Here is a 22,252-nt window from a genome sequence, read left to right as displayed (position 1 = left end):
TATTAAAACGAAAACAAAATCAGGACTGGATCGTCTACACCAAGCATTGCACGGTCAAATAGAGACTTGTACCCAAAAAACGAAAATAGAGACCCAGACAATCTACACCAAGCATTACACCGCCAAAGGCCAAAGAGAGACTGTTTACCTATACCGTCTACCGTCTACACCAAGCATTACACGGCCAAACACATACCGTCTACCCTAAAAACGAAAACAGGAACACTACACCAGCATTACATGATCAAACAGATACCATCTACCCTAAAACGAAAACGAAAACTAAAAACAGGACTCACACCTTCTACACCAAACATTACACAGTTAAACAGATCAATATACCCATAAACGAAATTCAAATCATAACTCCACCGCGACGGATTTATCAATTTTTTTTTAATATTTTGGGAGGAGTGGGAATTGGGATTTTGAGGGTGGTGGTTGATGAGTTGAATGTTCTTGGACCTAATTCTAGTTGTCCACTTGAAGTAAAAGTATAAATAAAAGTAGAAATAAAAGGAGAAGCAGTAGAATGAGAAAGAAAAATAAAACCTAATTTCTTTTATATAATAAAAATATTTAATAACATTACTAATAAAAATAAACAATAAAAAATAAAATAAATAATAATAATTAATAGTATTAATTATAAAATATAAATAAATATAAAAATAATAATATTGATAAAGTTAAGATTTAATATTTAATTATTTATAGTACCAGAGATAATATAATTATCTTAAATAATAATTATTACAAATACAGGATTAAAAATTAAAATTTAAGATTTTTATTTAAATAATTTAGGATTGTATTATTTATAATTTTGAATAATTTAAATTTATTTATTTATTTTATATATTTTAAATTTTATTTATTTTATATTTGTATTTAAATAGGATATTAAATAATTTAAGATTTATATTTATTTAAATTTTTAAATAATTTCAAAATTTTATTTATTTTAATTTTTTATTATGAAAAAAATTAAATAATTTAGAATTTATATTTATAAGTAAACAAAGTGCTTTTAAGGAGCATGCATAGAAGCAGTGGTTGCAGTGAAAGTCCACACAAATCAGAGGACGATACATTTGTTATAGCGAAGAAGACCACACGAAAGGTAGGAAATCAGGAATTCTAGCTTTAAAAAAAATTAAAATACAAATTATAAAATATATATTAATAATTTTCTGAATATATACTTATTATATATATAAATTCAAAACCATTATTAAGAGATGACAAAGTCCTAAGTATTATTTTTTTTTCCTTGCTCGACTTTTTAGTCAACAAAATGTCCATTTATCTGCAATAATGACGGCAAAAGCCCCCACTCAATAATCACATGGTTGTCATTCATTCCGGTCCAAAATGAAGCTAGAATATCTAAACACAGAACATAACAACAAAGGTTTTCCATTATCATAATCTTAAAACATAAGCTACACAATTTCTCCGATTAATTCTTCAATCCAACATGCTAGTCTCCAACTTCTGTGCAACCTCGTTAACGCTTCAATCACTATGTCTGTTATGTATGCTCTTTCATGCAACTGCATCACCACCCGTTTACAGTGCCCACTTCTGCTCCGACCAAAACTCCGACCAAAACTCTTACGCATCCGACACCAAATTTATGTCTAACTTGAATACCCTTCTCTCTTCTCTTGTTTCAAACTCCTCCCTCCCCTCCAACAACGGTTTCCTCCGAACCTCCGTCGCTAAAGGCACCCCCGACGACATCGACGGCCGTTTCCTCTGCCGTGGCGACGTCAACGAAACCGTCTGCCACAGCTGCATCGCCGCCGCAGCAGCGAACATAACGCGCCTCTGTCCCAATAATACCGAGTCCTATATCTGGTACGATGAGTGTACGCTAATCTACTCCAACAGCACCTTCCAATATGATAACATGGTTCCCAAGTTTACCCTCAACGACGAAGGAAGCATCGTTAACTCAAATCACGACCAGTTCAACCAATTACTGTTGAGCTTGTTAAAAGGTTTGGAGGAAAAAGCTTCGGCGAGTTCCATGGGAGAGAAGAAGTTCGCTGCAGGTACGGTGAGTGTGACGAGCGCGCAAACGCTGTACGGAATGGCGCAGTGCGAGCCTGACGCCACTAGTGGTAGTTGTGCGGCGTGCTTTGAAAACGCAATTTCAAGTATTCCGTCGTGTTGCAACGGAAGCGGAGGAGCAAGGCTTCTGCTTCCCATATGTAGCATCAGATACCAACTGTATCCCTTTTTATACAATTCCACTGCGATGATTCTCATTCCTTCTTCAGGTATGCATATTATATGAGTCTTCTTCAGGTATACAATTCCACTGAGAATGAGTCTTCTCCCCTAAGCAAAGTTTCTTCATCCATTGTTTTTCTCAGTAGTTCTAAAACGATTTAACTCAGTACATTAATCTCCTTTTTCATTCTTCAGTTTTTTAAGTTTTCTGCTTTTTAGTTTATTATATAATTTTGATACATTGTTTAGTGTACAGAAATTTTTGTGATGAATCTATAAGAAATTATCGTAGTTATAATTTTATCTTGTTTTGACATTCACTTTTATTTTTTATCTAAAAAAAATATTTTCTTATTTATCTTTTAAACTTTTTGCCAATTTGGTCATTCCAAAAGCTGTGATTATTTTTAATTTTGAGTCATAATATTGAATAATTTGTACTTATTCAAGTTCAAATTTATTTCATACATACTATGAATTATAATTAACGTTTGAAAAAAATGAGTAAATAATATATTAGATTTTTCAAGTGCTAGTTACATTCATTTTCATGTGATTTTCACTATATTTATGATCTTTTCTCCCTTAAATAACAGTTAAGTTGTATAGTTACATATATGAGGGAATTTAATGATACATGTTTTTGTTTGAAAATTAAGACAAATGTAAAATTAAAATAAGTAACATGATTTTTAATAGGATAATTTATAATTGAATGATAGTATAAAAGAGATTTAAACTGTCCAGTAATAGTAATTTTTAAGAGTCTACTATTTTTTTATTTTTTTTTACTAATTTCATTCTTAAGTCAACGTTGTTTTGTGATTCAGTTTTTGTGGTCTTTAAGGAGGAAGTTGGTTCTATTATATTGGGGCCACAGGTATTTATGGATATGATAGAATAAAAAGTATAATCTTTAATATATAATTAATTTAATTGATTTTTTTTTAACTTTGTATTTGAGCAACTATTAGACTTTTGTTTAAATTTCTGAACAAATATTTATTTTGTTTCGTTCTTTATTAGGTTAACTCTATTAACTTATTTCTAAAACTTTTTTATCATAATAACTTCTATGTTTTTTTAAATATGATGATATATCTTATAAGTATAAATAAGGGATTTAATGCATATTCTTTGTTTAATAATATCTCCATATCATGTAATACTTGTTTTAACTTGATAAATATATGAGAAATAAAAGGGACACAGACAATAAAAAAGAAGTTAAACCAAAATATTTAATTTATCAAATATCTAATTTAGGAAAAATAGTATTTTATTGTGGTTTGAATAGTATTGGTCTTTTTCTCTTTTTTTTCTGCATGTTTTAAAAGAGGTTCCTTGGGCAGGTAGCAAAAGTATATTGATGGTTGTGGCAATTGTTATCCCTATTGCTATTTTGGCGGCGCTTTTGTTTATAGGATGCTGTTGGTGGCGAAGAAGGCAAAGAAAAAACCGTGAGGATGTCCAGGAAGTGAATGATAGCAGTAATGTTTTTCTTTTTCTGAAGAAAATAGAAGTTGAAGTTTTCATATGTGCTTATTTTTGCAACTGTTATAACTTTACATTGCTTTTTAATGCAGTTAGGAGATATTTAGCAAGTGAGGAAGAGTCTTTGCGTTTTGACTTGGCTACAATCGAAGCAGCCACAAATAGTTTTTCAAATGAGATGAAGATAGGAGAAGGTGGATTTGGTGCGGTTTATAAGGTATGAATAATAAATTTATTATGGTAATAACATATACATATAGTGTGTATAGCTTTGGTAATCTGAAGAATGCTTTCAGGGTACCTTTCCTAATGGAGAAGAGATAGCTGTGAAGAGGCTATCAAGAACCTCTCTCCAAGGTGACAGAGAATTCAAGAACGAGGTTCTACTTGTTGCTCAGCTTCAACACAGAAATTTAGTTAGACTGTTAGGATTTTGCATGGAGGGAACGGAGAAGATACTGATTTACGAGTTTATCCAAAATTCCAGCCTTGACCGCTTTCTATTTGGTTTGTTGTTTTGAACCCTTTTGCTCTGGTTAGCTTTTTGCAGATATTGTATGAACTAATTGTTCTGGAATATTACGATCTTGTATAAATTGTAGGGCACGAAGACCAAGGAGGGCTAGACTGGGCAAGACGTTACAAAATTATAGTAGGGATTGCAAGTGGAATTCAATATCTCCATGAAGATTCTCGGCTAAAAGTAATACACCGTGATCTCAAGGCATCTAATGTTCTATTAGATTCCGATATGAATCCAAAGATTTCCGACTTTGGGATGGCAAAGATTTTTCATGGAGATCAAAGTCGAGAAAATACAAGAACAGGAAGGGTAGTTGGAACTTTGTAAGTTAACTTGTAGATTATGGTATAGCTTATACCAGCTGAAAGAATTGTTTCTAACAGGAATATCTTTCATTTCCCCATTTGAAAATCTTGCGTGTTATTTGCTGGAATCTACGTGTTAACAATTTTTTTCATTTATAGTGGTTACATGTCTCCTGAATATGCCATGCATGGGAAATTCTCAGTGAAATCCGACGTGTTCAGTTTTGGAGTCTTGGTTTTGGAGATCATCAGTGGCAAGAAGAACAGTAGTTATTATCGATCACATGACGACAATGAGCTCTTGAGCTTTGTAAGTTTTGAACATGTTTTTGGTTTAGTTAGGTCGGATTATGCTGAAAATGGTTGGAGGAAAAGATATTGGAATTTTAGTTGTTTAGGAGTGCCAGGTTTTTCAATATATATATGTGTGTATCTAACTAAATTTTGGCACAGGCTTGGAAGAATTGGATAGATCAAACACCTTTCCAGATATTGGACCCAAAACTGAGAGGTTCTTATTCTAGAAATGAAGTTCAGAGATGCATCCATATTGCTTTATTATGTGTTGAAGAAAACCCAGTTGAGAGACCTTCAATGGCGACAATAATGCTTGCGTTGAACGCTTATTCAGTAACTTTAGGGTTGCCTCGAAAGCCAGCATTTTTTGTGAGAGGAAGAGCAACAACAGACAGATTAAGACAGCAGCTTGATTCTGATCACTCCAACACTTCTTCAGTCCCTTTTTCTGCTGGTGATTCATTAATCACTGAAGTATATCCCCGTTAAAGGCTGTGATCAATCTCAGTTAATTGAACCCTTTTTGTATTCTATAAAGCATGCTACTGATGACTCTGATCCGTTTAGTAGAAATGAGAAAGATTATATATATATATATATTGTAATTTTTTTGCATTAGTTTATCTATGACTCATTGATATAGTTTACTTTTAACATATAAAAATATTTTATTTGTCTCTGTTTAGAAGTTTATCTAATACAGACATTAACAAAAAATTATAATATTAGAACCTGTTTATAAATTTGATTGCAATATTTTCTGTAAAACTAATAAAGTTATACAAAACATATAAACTATTTCAGTAAAGTAAAAAGTTTTTCACAAATGCTAGTTCCGGGTCTAATAACTCATCTTTATTATCTGACTAACTTAAGTTTAAACAAATGTGACATATCAAATTTGTTTACCTTTATTGATTTAAATAATGTAAAAAAATTATATATTCTTTTACATATGAATTCTACTAATCTTAATAGATATAGATACACTAAAAAAAAATCTCAAAAATAATTAATTACTATACAATGTAAAAATCATTTTTAAAAAATAAAAAAATTATTAATTTTTAAATTAGTTTTTATTATTGATAAATAATTTATAAACCCTAGAAAATGAATGAACTTAGGAAAACTCAAGCAGAGGAAAAAGAAAGATGAACGTAGAGAGAGAAAGTTTTTATTGATCTAATTATGAAACTGGGTACAAGTAGAGAATATATAGTATAGGTGTAAAAAGAAAAGTGGGCCTGAGGGCTACATGCAGCCCGCCCAACAGCCGAAGAAAAAAAACATAAAATTTATCACATATAGATCTTTATAACCATTTAGACATTTTTCATATACATTAACTTAAGTTTCTTTCAAATGAATAAATATATTAAAAACTGAGCACTCGAGGTCCTCTAACTCTAAAAAAAAATCCCCCATAAAGCTGATTCTCAATAAAAGAAAACATAACTTTGTAAATTTTTCATGCATTAACTTAGTAAATTTGTCCGTGCATATTTTCTTGTCATTCATGTGTTTCAAGGATTAAAATGAAAAGTTACAAGAAATGGAGAAAATATATAAAATTTCTTTTAATCTAGGGGAAATGAGAAATGTTAGAAACTTCAAAATCTCTCTTTTCTTCTCCTTGAAAGTCACAAATTGATCTGACATAATTTCGGTCTTTGTTGAGTCATGTTTTAAACATAGATGTAAAATATGTTGGGACTAACTTCTCATATAATTGCTTTAAATTATTACTTCTAATTTGTATATAAGTTCATTTTTATTTATTAAAAAATATTTTATTTTATTTTGTTATTCTTTTCTCCAAAAGGTCTATTAAAAAAATTCATCCAAATATATTTTATCGGGTTCAAAACAAGATAAGAGGAAGATTCTTATGGGTTTGAGAAAGATGAACATGCCTAACTCTTGATGCAATGGATTGGATTCAAATAAGAATTTCTTTTGAAGGCCTCTTGTGTAGGTTATAAAATTTGTAGTGAGATTCGAAACCAAGTTCTTTCACTGATTAAAGAAAATTTAACTACTATTCAAACAAATTTTTTAATATTACTATGATTTTTATTATATTTATTATGATTAATGCTTCCTTAATAAAAAAAAACTTCGAATTTGCCTCCTATCTTTCGTATACTTGCATCTCATTGTCTTTGTTCCTGTTCAACACACTAATACAAAATATAAAAAAAAATACGACCCATTATTTAATGTGTTTTAAATTAAAAATAGTTGTTTTTTTTAAAAAAAAATTAACGAGTGACAGTATCCTCGAACTTGATTGTGCAACTCAAAGCACCATCTTTTGTCGGTTTGGTCAGCGGAGCAACAAGGAGGAGTACGATGGAGTCATTGGAGTGAACGACTTAACTAAACCTAATACTGTATTGGATATCACCTTCTCCTTGCCTGCAACAAGAACCTTGGAGATGGTGGGGCCCTCCATCTGTTTAATTATAAAGGAGTCTCAAATCGAATAAAGCAGAAAAAAGTTTGAAAAAAGAGTGTTATTGGCCTGATCATAACGGTAAGGTTGTCGGCTTAATTTGGTAAATTCATTTAACAACTAAATAAATTAATATTTTAATTATATAAAAATATAAAATATTATTATAATAATATCTCAAGTAAATATTTATTAAAAAATGTCACTTTTAAAATAGTAGAAAAATATCGATATAACACAATATAATTTCAAAACTATTTTATTTTAATAAAAAAATATTTTTCTTTTCAATTATAATTTGATAAAATATTGTAAACATAAGACTCTCTTTATTGAAAATTTGATTACTTTTAGTGAGAGCATATATTCTTTAAGAGAGAGATATCGTGATTGAAGAGTATTAAAGACTTTGGATATCTGGCATTGAATACAGAATATAAAACAAAATCTGGTGTTAAAAATTATAAGTCAACGGCGAATACCAATTGGATAACCTCATATTTTATTTTTTAGGATGTGTTATAATAACAACTTGCAGTGATGTTACGGAAGGGTAGGCCAACTTTCTAAGCTTTTTTTTTTTTTACTTAATTAGTGAATTAATAAGGCATCCGAATGAGTTTTATTTTTCTTTTACAATGAGATTTTGAAATAAAAATAATAATTTAGAACCCTAAAAAAAATACATCCTCCTAACCACCAACTTTAACGTTAAAATAATATATATTAAGATTTTTATTTAAAAATAAAATACATATAATTAAAAAATTATTATTTTAGATTATTAAGTGAATATTTTTTGTCTTTTTAATAGTGTTAAAGTTTTACGCTCTTTATATTAATTTATTGTTAAATAGATGATACAATTTCAGATTAATTCTTCGTGTAACATTATTTACACTTTTATTTTTTCATTTAACATCCTTTTATTTTTATTTTTCTATTTAACACCTTTTTGTTTTTATTTCTCTATCTAACATTATTTCAAAAGTAAAAATAATAATAAATTTAAAAAATTAATAATTTTAAATTAGAATGTAATAAAAAAATAAATATTTTTAATGTTTAAAATAGTTATTAATAAATAAAGAAACGAGTTTTTACAAAATAAAAATAAAAAAGTAATAAATTAAAAAAAATTAGTTTAAATTTTTTTAAGAATGAAAAAAATAAAAAATTAAATAGAGCATAAAATTTGAATCTATAAACATAAATTAGTATTTATTTTTATTATTATTAATGATCCATAACATGTATAACACAGAACAAGTTTTAATAAATTCTTTCATACTCCCATGAAAAAGACCTTCACAAGTAGCAATACTAGGATATTTACCCCCTAGGTTAATTTTAACCCAACCTAGTGAAGGAAGAAGATGTAGAACTTTACCAGTGGTATTAATACTAAAAAACGTGAGCACATTGAAATCGAACATATCATTTTTTATTGAAACTTTATTAGACGAATTATCCACTAAATAAGTTAAATATTTAATTATCAAAAATAACCCTAAAAACCCCAACCTTAAAATCAACATATATATTTAAGAAAGTACTTGAATTATTTAATACTAAACCCGGGGAAAAATAGTTATTAGAAAGTTTTATCTCACAATAGAGTGTTGAACGTGAGAGATAGGAGAAGGCTGCGGTCAGCGAAGGGGTTCTGAAGTCCTTTCTTATCCCTTACCCTACTTGAAGTGCCGTTCATTTATTGTTTTTGTCGTTCAGAAAAGGTTTTAAAATAGGTCAGTTTAGAATTATGAATGAATAGGAGATCTCTCTTACTGGTACCTTCTTTTTACTCTTTGCTCATTTTATTTGGTAACTTATTTTTAATCATAAACTTATGTGTACGCCGATATGTTAGTCGATCTACTCCACATAGTTTGAATACATTTAACATGTGAATTAATATTATAGTTGAGTCGATATCTCGAGACCATTGATTATTCGATGTCATTTTGACAAGTTATACGAAGATTAATAAAGTTAAATGATCTTGAATAATTTGGTAACCGATGTTGAAAACTTAAAGAAACAAATAAATAATAATTAAAACTGATTTAAATATGTTATCAGTCTATATTGTCATACTAAATCAAAGTTAATATTGAAAACCGTATTAAACTACTCACCTAAATAATAACTTATACAGTGTCATATACCATATGTCAGGTCTGATTACTAAGTCTTTAAAATTTGAGAATAAGGATGAGAATTGTGTGATTTTACAAGACGAGTCTGATTAATTAAAAACTTATACGAAAAAAATAAAAAAATTAATTTAAAAATAATACAATATAAGAAAAACATTAAATATAAATTAATTTTAGAGAAAAAAATAAATAGTTGATATAGTAACTAAATTAGAGATAATTTTAGAAACTAAAAAAAATTGGTTTCTAAATTAGTTTATATTATTGTTAAATGGTTTCTAAATTGATATCTAATTAGTTACCAAAGTTTTAACTACCAATTATTTAGTTTCTAAATTTGGTAGAAAAACTTGGTTGCTAATTAGATATCAATTTAAAAATTATTTAACAATAATAGATTTAGAAACCAAATTTTTTTTAGTTTTTAAAATGGTCTCTAATTTAGTCACTATAGCAACTAATTGTTTTTTATCTCCAAAATTTGGTTTATATTTCATGATTTTCTTGTAGTGATATTAATAAAAAATAAATATAAAATATAAAAATTTTATTATTTTATTTATATCAAAATAACTTGAATAATAAAAATTTACATTAATGTGTAAAATCAATTTAATATTAAAGAAAATAAATAAATAGAGAAAGAGTAACAGCACGTAAAGCATAAAAAGAATAGATAAGATTGAAAAAAAAAATCGACTTAAAATCCTTATGTTTCTGATTTAGAGTGAATGCTCTATTTTCTTGACTTTAACACACTTCTATAAATATGTTCAGATCAGCTAAACATGATTTATGTTTTGATAATATTAATTACTCCAAATTAACTTCCCAACCAAATCATTCCGAAAAAAAAAATCAAGAATCTTCAGGTAGATGTGAAAAATGCTTTCTCCACCCACACAAGAAGAAATGCAAAATTTTAAAAAAAAGTTGATAGTGAGAAATGATTGTTAACAACCTAAAGCTTTTCAAACTTCAATTCTGAATTTTTAATGAGTTGACTAGTTCTTTGTTGGGTTGCTTCTAGATCTACATGATGCACAGCCAAATTCAATTTGTCCAACATCACGCAATGAAAATGGGGCCGGAAGTGTATGTGTAAAACACATATTCTGAGAGTTTATCATTTTATAATTACAATAATTTTTAGTTAAAACTACACTTACTATTCCAATTCCAAAATCTTGTGCGCGAAACAATGTTTTCGCGCAACATGTTCCTCTCCATCTCCAACAACCTTGTAACCTTTCTTTTGTTCCTGTCTCTGTTCGGAATTGAACCGTTTTGTTCCTCTGGAGCTCCGGTTTACAATTACTGCCCAAGCAACGCGTCCTACAATTCCAGCGTAACATTCGAAACCAATCTCAGAGTCCTACTCGAATCTCTCGTCTCCAACATTTCTCAATCCGACGGCTCCTATTCCTCCGCCATGGGCTTGGGGACCGCAAGTGTCGCCAGTGGCTATTTCCTCTGCCGCGGCGACGTCTCCCTCACCACGTGTAACGACTGCATCACCACCGCCGCCGCCGAAATAACACAACTCTGCCCCAACAAAACAGAGTCCATAATATGGTACGACGAGTGCACGCTCCGTTTTACAAACAGGTACTTCAGCCCCGCCGCCACCGAACCGGGAGCCAGCTTGTCGAACAATAAAAGCATATCCGCCTCCGACTTGGACAGCTTCAACCGTACGTTGTTCGGCTTGTTGGACGATTTGGTGGAAAAGACTGCGAGCTCTAACTCGGCGAGAAAATTCGCCACCGGCGACAGAGAATTCGCCGGATCCTCGTCTCAGAGAACGGTGTACTCTCTGACGGAGTGCGAGCCGACCTTAACGAGTACTGAGTGTGAAGAGTGTTTGCAAAACGCCATTTCAACTCTTCCATCGTGCTGCGAAGGAAAACAGGGCGCCAGGGCTCTGCTTGCGTGGTGCAATGTTAGATACGAATTGTTTCAGTTTTACAATACGAGCGCCACGTCAGCACCCTCATCAGGTATTTTTTTTAAACCTAATTACTCGTATATTAATAGTATATATAATTTTTTCTATGTTAATGAAATTACCTGAGTATAATGTATTACACTAATCGCTAATCTCTATTTTTTGTGTATACTATCTCAAAAACCTATTTTGATGTTACTCTAATTAAGATCATATTTATTCCATTTATCTTCACTTAGATTAATCAGCAACGTTATTCTGTATTTCATATAATTTCATTTGTACCCGTGGAAAGTAGAAATACTAATACTATAATATTTTTTATTAATTTAATTTACACTTGGATTATTTCTTTTTTCCATCTCATTAGTTTGGAATCATCCAATTCTAATTTCCAAATTTTCAAATCGGTCAACAGCAGCCTCTAACTCCGCCGTCGAATTCATCCAATGTTGGTTCTGTCGTGACGGAAGGGGGTAGTGACGATGGAGGAACAATCATCGTTATCATCGCTTCCGTCTCCGGTGGCAGAAGAAATCAGAAAACTGGTTTTAATAAAAACATGTTGAAGGTTATAGATAATAGAAACATGTAGAAGGTTAAGAAAAGCCTGTGCCTCTTCCATGGCCATCTGAATATAGAAAATCTTGGAAAACCCTCGCACTTCTATTGAATCCTATATATAGCTATCGCTGTTTCCTCTCAGCATCAGAAACATTTGATTGGATGGAAGTATCATTTTGTAAAACCTCTCGGCAGTGAGTTTTCATCAAAAGCAGTAGCGGTAACGATAACAATGTCTCTCCTCCCTGACTTCTTTGGCGGCTGAGACACGATATCGATGTCTCTCATCTCCTTCGTCCTCGTCATTGCCGCTTCCCAAAAGGCGAAAATGACGTCGCTCCAGGTACTGTGGCAAATGAAAACGACGGTGATTGAGATGCAACATTAGGAGCTGGAGGCGATAGTAAAACGGCAAACAACGGAAATGGCAGTGTAGGGATTCTGGCGACGGAGACAAATATTGGACGAGTACAGTTTCCAGCGATGATGACGACGGTGTTGGAGGCGTACGGAGAGGTTACAAATATGAAACAGAGAAGATGTCACCGGTTCTGCGTTGTATGAACTCGACGGAAGGAGATTGAACTGCTCTTCATCAATTCGAAAAATTGATTAGGGTTCGTGAATTGAATTCAAGTGACCGTAGCACACTAATCTTCATCAATTTCAGAGAGGATACCAGAGAAATTACCTTATAATTAAGTTAAGGAATATATTGATCAAGATTAGTTGAATGCCAAATAGTTATAGTGCCATGCTTTTTGGTGTATGCATATATAATGAATCATCATCTTTCTTTCCCTTTGTAATTACTAAAGCCTGTTTTTTTTTTCGTGCAATTATTTATGCAGGAAGTAACAATAATGTAGTACGAGTACTCGTCATTGTTGCCCTTGTTATTGTGTCGATAATTCTCTTATGTGGTGTCTGCTATTTCATATTCGAAAGATCGAGGAAGAAATACAATACTCTTCTAAGGGAAAATTGTAAGTAATCTGAAAAAGAAAGCCTGACCCTTTTCCATTTCTTTGAACGCCTAAAATTACTAATTTCTGTTCTTGGATGTTCCTCTAGTTGGGGAAGAAAGTTCCACTTTGGAATCGTTACAATTTGATTTAGCCACAATGGAAGTTGCCACAAAGAAGTTTTCACTTGAAAACAGGATAGGTGAAGGTGGATTTGGAGATGTTTATAAGGTGATAAAGTGTGATAAAAAATATAAACATGTTTGTTTCTATTTGTTTTTCTTGTATTTAACCTGAATTGTTTGTGCTTTTAGGGTATCCTTCCAGATGGACGAGAAATAGCAGTTAAAAGACTTTCTCATAGTTCAGGCCAAGGTGCAGCAGAATTCAAGAATGAGATTTTATTAATTGCAAAACTTCAGCATAGAAATTTAGTGACATTGTTAGGATTTTGTTTGGGAGCACAAGAAAAAATGCTTATTTATGAATTTGTGTCCAATAAAAGTCTCGACTACTTTCTATTTGGTAAGTTCCTATTTATTGTTGAAATTTATAATCCTTGTGCTGACTTAAAAAATACTTTCTTATATTTTCTTTGTTCTTACATTCAATATTTCATTTGCAGACCCTGATAAAAGTAGGCAAATGAAGTGGTCACAACGCTACAAAATTATTGAAGGAATTACACAAGGAATTTTATATCTACATGAACATTCACGACTAAAAGTTATACATCGAGATCTCAAACCTAGTAATGTATTACTAGATAATAACATGAATCCAAAGATTTCAGATTTTGGAATGGCGAGAATGGTTGCGGTAGATCAATATGAAGGAAAAACAAACAGAATTGTGGGAACATAGTAAGTAACTTTTCAAATACAACTTTTGTTTTATTTATAAAGATACATTTTAATTTGTTAACATATACTCATTCTTTAATGTTGATATTTTTTAACAGTGGATATATGTCTCCGGAATATGCAATGTATGGAAATTTTTCGGAAAAATCAGATGTGTTTAGCTTTGGAGTAATAATGTTAGAAATAGTTAGCGGAAAAAAAAATTCTAGACATGTTTTCTCAGATCATGAAGACCTCTTGAGTTATGTAAGTATTTATTTCTTTGGAGATTATTTTACATTAATTATTAATTGATGCTAATTAGGCATAAAGAAAGCAAAGATCCAATTAATTTTTGATTTATGAATTTGTTGCAGGCTTGGGATCAATGGAGGGATCAGACACCAATAAACATATTAGACCAAAATATTAAGGAATCTTGCAATGTCAGTGAAGTGGTTAAATGCATCCAAATAGGTTTATTATGTGTACAAGAGAAGCCACAGGACAGACCTACAATGACACAAGTTGTTTCATATCTCAGTGGCTCTTTATCTGAGTTGTCATTGCCTGAAAAACCCATAAATTGTAATCAAAGTGGAATAGTTCAAAGGATGCTAGTTGGAGGATCTAGTTCAGGTTCTGCACTGTCAAAAAATGAAATGTCTGTCACCATATTTATCCCTCGGTAGTATATGTATAGAGTTGTATATAAATAAATTGTACATCCTAGCTAGTTATAAAATCTCCACTAATTTTTACTAAAGATTGATTACAAAAAATTTGATAGAATAATTTGAGAGCAGTTTAATTGTTGAATTTTTTTATGTGGTGTATTTTATGTATAGTTGATGATTTGTTTGTTGGTATGCAGAGTCTCATAAATTTTTGTAGGTCAGGTTGGTTTGATTTTTTTTATAAGAAAGCCATTTCTAAAATTTTATTTTATCTTATTTATTCTTTGTTGAATAAAAAAAAATACTCTTATACTTAAAGAAGGAAATGTTTAATTTGAAAAATATATTATGTTATTACATTTTTCTTCCTGGCTGGTAAAATAATGTTACTATATTTTTTTAAAAGATGATTAAAAGTACACCTTTTTTATTTCCGTCAAATATGTACTAGGAATTGGTTAAAATAAAAATGAATAATTTTTATTATTTCCTACACAAATAACAAGAATAAAAATACATTAGAATTAATGTAATTTTTTTTAAAATTATTTGTAAGAATGGAAACAAAATAGAATAACTTTCTTGCCAACTTTAACTCAAAGAAAAAAAAGGATACAAGCTCTGCATATTAATTAAGAAGAGTTTGTTTTGTTGATAAAAAAAAATAATACAAGCTCTGCTATTTGTCACTTTATTTTGTTATTTATGATGGAGAGAGATTGATATGTCTACATTATAGATTTTTCGGCTCTAATAATCTGTTTGTGCCTTTTTGTTATTTAAAAGTCTTGTTCACTGTTTGTAAATGGTAGTTTGATGTGATGTTAACATTGTTACTTGTGGGTATCTTTTAATAGTTCTTGCTATGTCTCCAATGTTAGTTCTTCTTTTGGTTTAATCGTGTTTAAGAAAAAAAAAATGATTTTGTGTGTGGGATGAGAGATGAAAGTAAAATGTCAAATATTCGGACGCAAATATCTGGAATAAAAAATAAAAAATATAAAAATAAGAATAATTTGGTATTTTAGGCAACCACAAACACTTGTATGCTCTGTTCATCCAAATTCAGAGAATAAAACAATGGGATCCATACCTTTATGCTTCTATTTCCTTCCTAAAATTGTATCAAACAAAGTCAGAATACATTTTTCTTTCTTTGTCAATCTCCATCGCTTGTTTGAATTGAAACCGAAGCTTAGCCAAATGACATTTGGATAAATATGAAATAACTTATTTTCAAGAAAAGCAATCTTCTTTTAATTGTACAATAAAAATTTAGTTTAAAATTCAAGCAAATTAATTTATTTTAAATTTTGAAAATATTTTTATGTCCAAAAAATAAAACTAACGATCCAGATTGGTAACTTGGGTGAAACATAAAGGTTAAAACAACAGCATAATATTTTGTAAGAAACATGAGATGGGAGGCAGATATGTTACCTATGGTTGGTTTGGACTATGGTCAAACAATTAACAGTTAGTCCAAGAACAGCTGCGCTAATGTCACCATTGTATTAATGTCACCAGTGCTTAGAAATCACAATGGTTGACTTTTATTGATAAGAAATTATTTCAATAATTTTTTAGTACAATTATTTAGTAGAGTTAAAATTTGTATTAAGAACAAAAATTAATTTTACATTATAGTATAAAATGAAAAATATAATTAATCCAAAATTTTATTACAAAAAATTTCTATGGTGTATTTAAAAGAATTTATTTTTTTAAGTATTTTTATCTTGTAATTTTGTCGTTAATGAAATTTTGTGAATGTCATTTTGTTATTTTTTCAATTTATCCATTAATTTGTTATTGGAAAAGATAAGAGGGAACGAGGGAGTTGAAAGTCAAAATACGAAAGTAACCATTACATGGCCCCATTAACGATAAAGTGAATAAAAATACGAAGAAAGAAAAAGAAAAATTTGTGGTTTGAAAGTTTTGGGGTGTGCAGAATAGACCGGACCTTGGATGCTTCTACTAGAAGGCTTCTTGTGCCACTCTTCTTCTCGTGCACCTAACTCATTACACACAAGAGCCAAAAACAGAACAAGCAACGCACCCAATTCATCAAAATATAGAAGTTACATAAATACTTCACCATAATATTTCCCAAGTGAATGGGTTTCTACTAATCAAATTCATAATCATATATCACCAAAATGATTATCTTCAACAGCAATTGCTTCATCTCATTTCTTCTCCTCTCCCTATTAGGATCCCTTACACCATTAACCTCAGCAACTCCGAAATACAACGACATTTACTGTCCCAAAAACGCATCCTACCAATCCAACACCACCACATTTCAAACAAATCTCAATGTCCTCTTCGCTTCTCTCACCTCCAACGCCACTCAAGGCGTTGTGTCCTACACCACCACAATGGGCTTCGGATCCACCAACGCCGTCAACGGCCTCTTCCTCTGCCGCGCGGACCTCTCCTCCGCCACCAGTAACGACTGCGTCGCCACCGCAGTCACAGAAATAAGACGGCGCTGCCCAAACCAGACAGAGTCCATAATCTGGTATGACGAGTGCATGGTACGCTACACAGACCGCTACTTCAGCCCCACCAGCGTGGTTCCAAGAGCCAACTTATGGGACGACAAGAACATCTCCACCTCGGATTGGGGAAGCTTCAATCAAACGTTGTCAAGCTTGTTGAGCGGTTTGGCTACCAAAGCTGCGGGTTCCCAGTCAGCGTCGAAATTTGCCATCGGGGAAATGAACTTCACCGCCACTTCGCGCGTGTATGGGTTGGCGCAGTGTGCGAGCGGCATGACGAATGCTCAGTGTGAAGCGTGTTTGGTGAATGCGTCGATAACGCTTGGCACGTGCTGCCAAGGAAAGCAAGGTGCTAGAGCTCTTCTTGCGTGGTGTAACATTAGATACGATCTTTACCAGTTTTACAACACTAGCATTGCGTCGTCTCCGGTTCCTTCTCCTCCTCCCCCTCCTTCAGGTAACAAATTCACAAATCACAAAAATGCTATGTCAAATCAAAAATGCAAAATCACTGTAACATTATAGAATTGTAATATCTTCATCATTGTGGTGTGGTGACTAACTTTATTTATTTTTTATTTGAGTGCTATGTTGAAAACCTTTTACTATCTATAAAGATAAATAATTCTTTGTTTTTCTTTCAAGACTCAAGAGTTATGATATTTTGATAACCGTATTCCATCTTATAATCATAATAAATATTAGTATTTATTAAAAAAATTAAAAACTTTTCATTGAAAATATAAAATGTAAAGTGTTAGATTTTTTTAAATTAAAAAAATTATAAATTTCTGCAAAAATATTAATATTTATTGAGTTATTAATATGGAGGAAGATTGTCAATGAATTGGGTCAAATCAATCGTTGAATGCTAGTTTCTTTATGAGATTTCAACCTGTTTTATGTAATTCATTTTAGCAAAAAGACATTTATACGCATTGATCTTAATAGTTGATTCAACTGTCTCAACTGTTAAGTTGAAAATTTTGGTTTGTGTGAAAGATTTTCAAAGGACGAGAGTATAAGACTTAGATTTTTTTTTTCACGAATCTGTGGTGCTTATTTTAAAATTTACCAATTTTTTATTTTTGATTTTATTTTTAATAAAGTCCTATAATGAATGCACCAAATTATTTTTTAAATTTATTTTATTTTATTTTTTTAGAGGCCGTGCGGTTAATGCATGGCTGCTCTTCGGATCTTTGAATAATGATGATGTTTTATCTAACTTATAATTCTAAGCATTTACGTATGATCTTTTCATAATATTGAATGTTCATTAATCGCCTAACTTCTACCAAAATAAAATAAAATAAATTTAAAAGTTAAAGTCATACTTTTTATCATATTATTTTATTAAAAATAAAAATAATAAAAAATTAAAGTCATATAATTGAAACACAAATTCTATTCTCATGTTAAAAATAGTATTTTGAAATTACGACTTCTTGAAGTAGAATATTGATTTTTTTTCAAAAACAAATTATGCAGAAAAGAAGAAGTCTGGGTCACAAAGAACTATCATAATTGTTGTGGTTGCGGTGGCTGCTACAATTCTCGTTTTTTCGGGTGGCTATTTCCTAGTGAGAAGATCAAGGAGGAATTATAAGACTCTTTTAAAAGAAAACTGTAAGTTGAAATACAAAGTCAAATCCACCTTTTATGTTTTAGAAGCTTTAAGAGCAGATATTTGTAACTTATATTAAGACTGAAATTCCTATATATCTTATTCTCAGTTGGGGATGACAGTGCTACTTTAGAGTCATTGCAATTTAATTTGGCAACCATTGAAGTAGCTACAAAGAAATTCTCATATGAGAACAAAATTGGCAGGGGAGGATTTGGAGAGGTTTATAAGGTAAGGTAAGGTAACGAAAATTAAGCCTATGGATGTTTTTCTTTTTTATTTTGTTAATCCTTAGTATGGATATTTTTCTTCTTTATTTCGTTCTTCCTTAGTTGCTTGGTTATAATAATTTCAGGTATTCTCTTGGATGGAAGACACATAGCTGTGAAAAAACTCTCTCATACTTCACGACAGGGTGTCCTAGAGTTTAAGAATGAGATATTACTAATAGCTAAACTTCAACACAGAAATTTAGTGACTTTGATTGGATTTTGCTTGGAAAATCAAGAAAAAATACTCATCTATGAATACGTACCCAATAGAAGTCTTGATTATTTTTTATTTGGTAATCAACTTCTTCACCATATTTTTCGATGAAATTTAATATTTATAAGTTGGAAAGAAATTTTTAATTACTTTTTATTTTATTAATAGTTCTTTGATTACATATTTACAGATAGTCACAAGACTAGATTGCTTACTTGGATTGAACGCTACAAAATCATTTAAGGAATTGCACAAGGAATACTCTATCTACACGATCATTCAAGATTGAAAGTCATTCATCGTGATCTTAAATCTAGTAATGTATTGTTAGATAATAACATGAATCCCAAAATATCAGATTTTGGCATTGCAAGAATTATTGCTTTAGAACAAGATCAAGGAAGTACAAATAGAATTGTTGGAACATAGTAAGTATTTTATTTTATATATCTTATTATTTATTTTTTCATTATATACATTTTATATTTACCTTTTCAAATTAACATGAACATATTTATTTTGAATATGCTTAAAGTTTAGAATTAATGTTTAATTCAAAATATTTTGTTGCTCTTCTTTTTTCTTGTAAAAGATCTCATGTTAGTCATTTCAAAATATTTTGTTGCTCTTGATACACATAAAACTACTTATGTTAAATATTCAATAACTTATCTCATCTAAATTAATAGTTATGCAAACCTATCTACATTTTATGAGAAAGATTATTTCAGGTAGTTTTAGTCAATTTTATCTTAACCTTCATTCTTATATTTTTTTATTATATTTCTAATTTAGTGGTGATTTTTTTTCCAGTGGTTATATGTCTCCAGAATATACTATGCATGGACAATTTTCTGAAAAATCTGATGTTTATAGTTATGGAGTTATAGTTTTAGAGATCATAAGCTCAAAAAAAGAATAGTCGCTCACTACTTTCGGATGACGTGGATGATCTCTTGAGTGATGTGAGTATATTATTTTTTTAAACTTTTTTCTTATTGAAAAAATGCATGAAGAAACTAACCATTTAAATATCTAAAATTGTTAAGGCTGGGAGATACTGGAGAGATGAAACACCCTTAAAAATATTGGACCAAAATATTGAAGAATCTAGCAACCACAATGAAGTGCTGAAATGCATTCAAATTGGTCTACTGTGTGTCCAAGATAAACATAACGATAGACCAACAATGGCAGAAGTTATTTCCTATCTCAGTAATCCATCAGTTGACTTGCCATATCCAGGAGAACCGACGAACACTATGCATAAAAAAATATTGAAGAAAATGGTTGCAGGAGAGTTCAGCACCAGTCCTACATTTATTAACGAAATTTCCTCTTCGATAGAACAAAGCTCTACACCCTCACTCGATTCTTAAAATTCTTTTAAATTTCTTCATCATTTTTAATTTTGTTTAAATATATATTATATACCACATTCAATGACCTGGATGGTTTCCAAACGTGGATCTTCATTTGCTGTTAAAGCATTTATAGAAAACTTAACTTAATAGTTAAATAAATATTAGTGTATATTATGTAAGTTAGCAATATTATCTCTATTAATTTTAAGAAGATAACAAAATAGTTTTCTTTTGTTATATTTTAATTATGATAACTACTTTATAAAAATATTAGAATCTAATAAAAGTATTAATAAATTTATAATCATATTATACCATGAGATTTTACCCTTTATCTTAATAAACTAAGTAAAATTTATATTATGTAGAGTTACATTGTCTAAAACTAATTTAAATTATGAAGTTCTAGACAATAAGAAAATCCATTGGCCAAAACCTTATCTCCAATTTTTCCTTTTATTTGATGGCCACTATATATAAGAGTTTGGTCTCTCATGTCTCATTTTGACTACCGAATCAAAAGTGAGTATGGGTGGATGAGGAGAGACTTTGTGTGTTTGTACAATTAATCTTTGCATTGAAATTAGGTAAGTCAAGTTTGAAGGAGTTATTTTCTTATTTTTGGCTAAACTTGAATACTCTATCATAGGCTAAGTATGTGTAATGAAATAAGTGTATATTCCTATTTGAAATGTGTAAATGTATCTTATTAAGTATTTGAAAAACTAAGTATTGTATGATTGTGTATGTTTTCATAAATCGTTTAAGAAAAATATTAATGAAGAAAACTAAGAACAAAAAATCAGTTATATATAAAAATAATTGATCATTCCTATAGATAATTATTTTTTTCTGAAATTTATTTGAGTCAAGGACAAGCCAATAATTGATTATCCTAATTAAATAAATAAAGATCTTTAACCAGTTTAAATAACCTACACACATTTAATATATTATTTCTCAAAATAATCTATTAAATGGAGCAATAATGGTAAAAAAAATCTTTTTTCGGTTAAGAATAATAAATTATCTAAGTAAGTGAATAAATCATGTTTAATTGAGTGTATGAATTTGTTTTTAATGGATTACATTTAATGGTGTACCTGTATAGATAAAGATGACTTAGATAGTATTTGAAACTGATTGTATAGTTGCAAACATATCGATGATCTCTTCGTTCCTTCTTTTGAGTTTTCTTCCTCAAATATTAGTACTCAGTCGGAGTTGATCTAAAAAAAGTAATCCGACGATCAAGTAAGTAATTTGTGTAAATAGTACCTTACACTTCTGTAAATGATTTATTTATATTATTGGTTATGAGTGTTGGGAAAAACGGATAAATAAAGCGGAATAATAAAAGAGATAAAGAGGAAAAAACACACCAGAAAATTGTTAACGGAGTTCGGCCAATTTAGTCTAATCTCCGAGCACAACAAAAACAACTCACTTTTATTATTATGGGAGAAGATATTACAAATTGGGATATAGAAGGAGGAGAGTTTAATTTATAACCCTCAAACTCCTTCCTAAACAATGAACCCACCGATGTGGGACTTGGGATTAAGCCAAAATCAACAAATCTCCACCTTGGCTTAATTTCAAGTCCCACCTAAAACAAATCTTCTCAAAACATAACAAAAACAAACTTTGCAGTGCTTCAAATTTGCGCCTCCGGGCACCAACTTCAAATGTGCAAGATATTAACCAAGTCTAAACAATGTTCAAACTTGGCCCTTGTAACCACCTTGGTGAGCATATCTGCAGGATTCTCCGTAGTGTGAATCTTCTGGAGAAC

At 30.5% G+C, this 22,252-nt stretch overlaps 3 protein-coding genes across 3 annotated transcripts; all 3 read left to right on the top strand.

Annotated features, from left to right (window-relative positions):
* Positions 1-1,364: 1,364 nt before the first annotated feature.
* LOC137827530 (cysteine-rich receptor-like protein kinase 25) lies at positions 1,365-5,516 on the top strand. Its single transcript, XM_068633711.2, has 7 exons — positions 1,365-2,288; positions 3,594-3,731; positions 3,828-3,952; positions 4,032-4,242; positions 4,338-4,581; positions 4,723-4,873; positions 5,017-5,516. The coding sequence occupies exons 1-7, from the start codon at positions 1,481-1,483 to the stop codon at positions 5,347-5,349; spliced, it is 2,010 nt and encodes a 669-aa protein (XP_068489812.1). The 5' UTR covers positions 1,365-1,480; the 3' UTR covers positions 5,350-5,516.
* Positions 5,517-10,518: 5,002 nt separating this feature from the next.
* Positions 10,519-14,620, top strand: LOC137827535 (cysteine-rich receptor-like protein kinase 10). The gene is made up of 7 exons (XM_068633716.2): positions 10,519-11,477; positions 12,841-12,975; positions 13,064-13,185; positions 13,269-13,479; positions 13,580-13,817; positions 13,916-14,063; positions 14,174-14,620. Exons 1-7 carry the CDS (start codon positions 10,679-10,681, stop codon positions 14,486-14,488), a joined length of 1,968 nt encoding a protein of 655 aa, XP_068489817.1. The 5' UTR covers positions 10,519-10,678; the 3' UTR covers positions 14,489-14,620.
* Positions 14,621-16,484: 1,864 nt separating this feature from the next.
* LOC137827531 (cysteine-rich receptor-like protein kinase 25) lies at positions 16,485-20,530 on the top strand. Its single transcript, XM_090305414.1, is given in 8 exon segments — positions 16,485-17,437; positions 18,472-18,609; positions 18,717-18,848; positions 18,963-19,172; positions 19,284-19,521; positions 19,907-20,003; positions 20,005-20,058; positions 20,143-20,530. Coding segments are annotated over 8 exon segments (2,001 nt in total). The 5' UTR covers positions 16,485-16,635; the 3' UTR covers positions 20,473-20,530.
* Positions 20,531-22,252: the final 1,722 nt, after the last annotated feature.

Source organism: Phaseolus vulgaris, chromosome 7, assembly GCF_051622355.1.
Source record: "Phaseolus vulgaris cultivar YP4 chromosome 7, ASM5162235v1, whole genome shotgun sequence".
Taxonomy (NCBI): Eukaryota; Viridiplantae; Streptophyta; class Magnoliopsida; order Fabales; family Fabaceae; genus Phaseolus; species Phaseolus vulgaris.
This window is presented reverse-complemented; position numbering and strand designations above follow the sequence as displayed.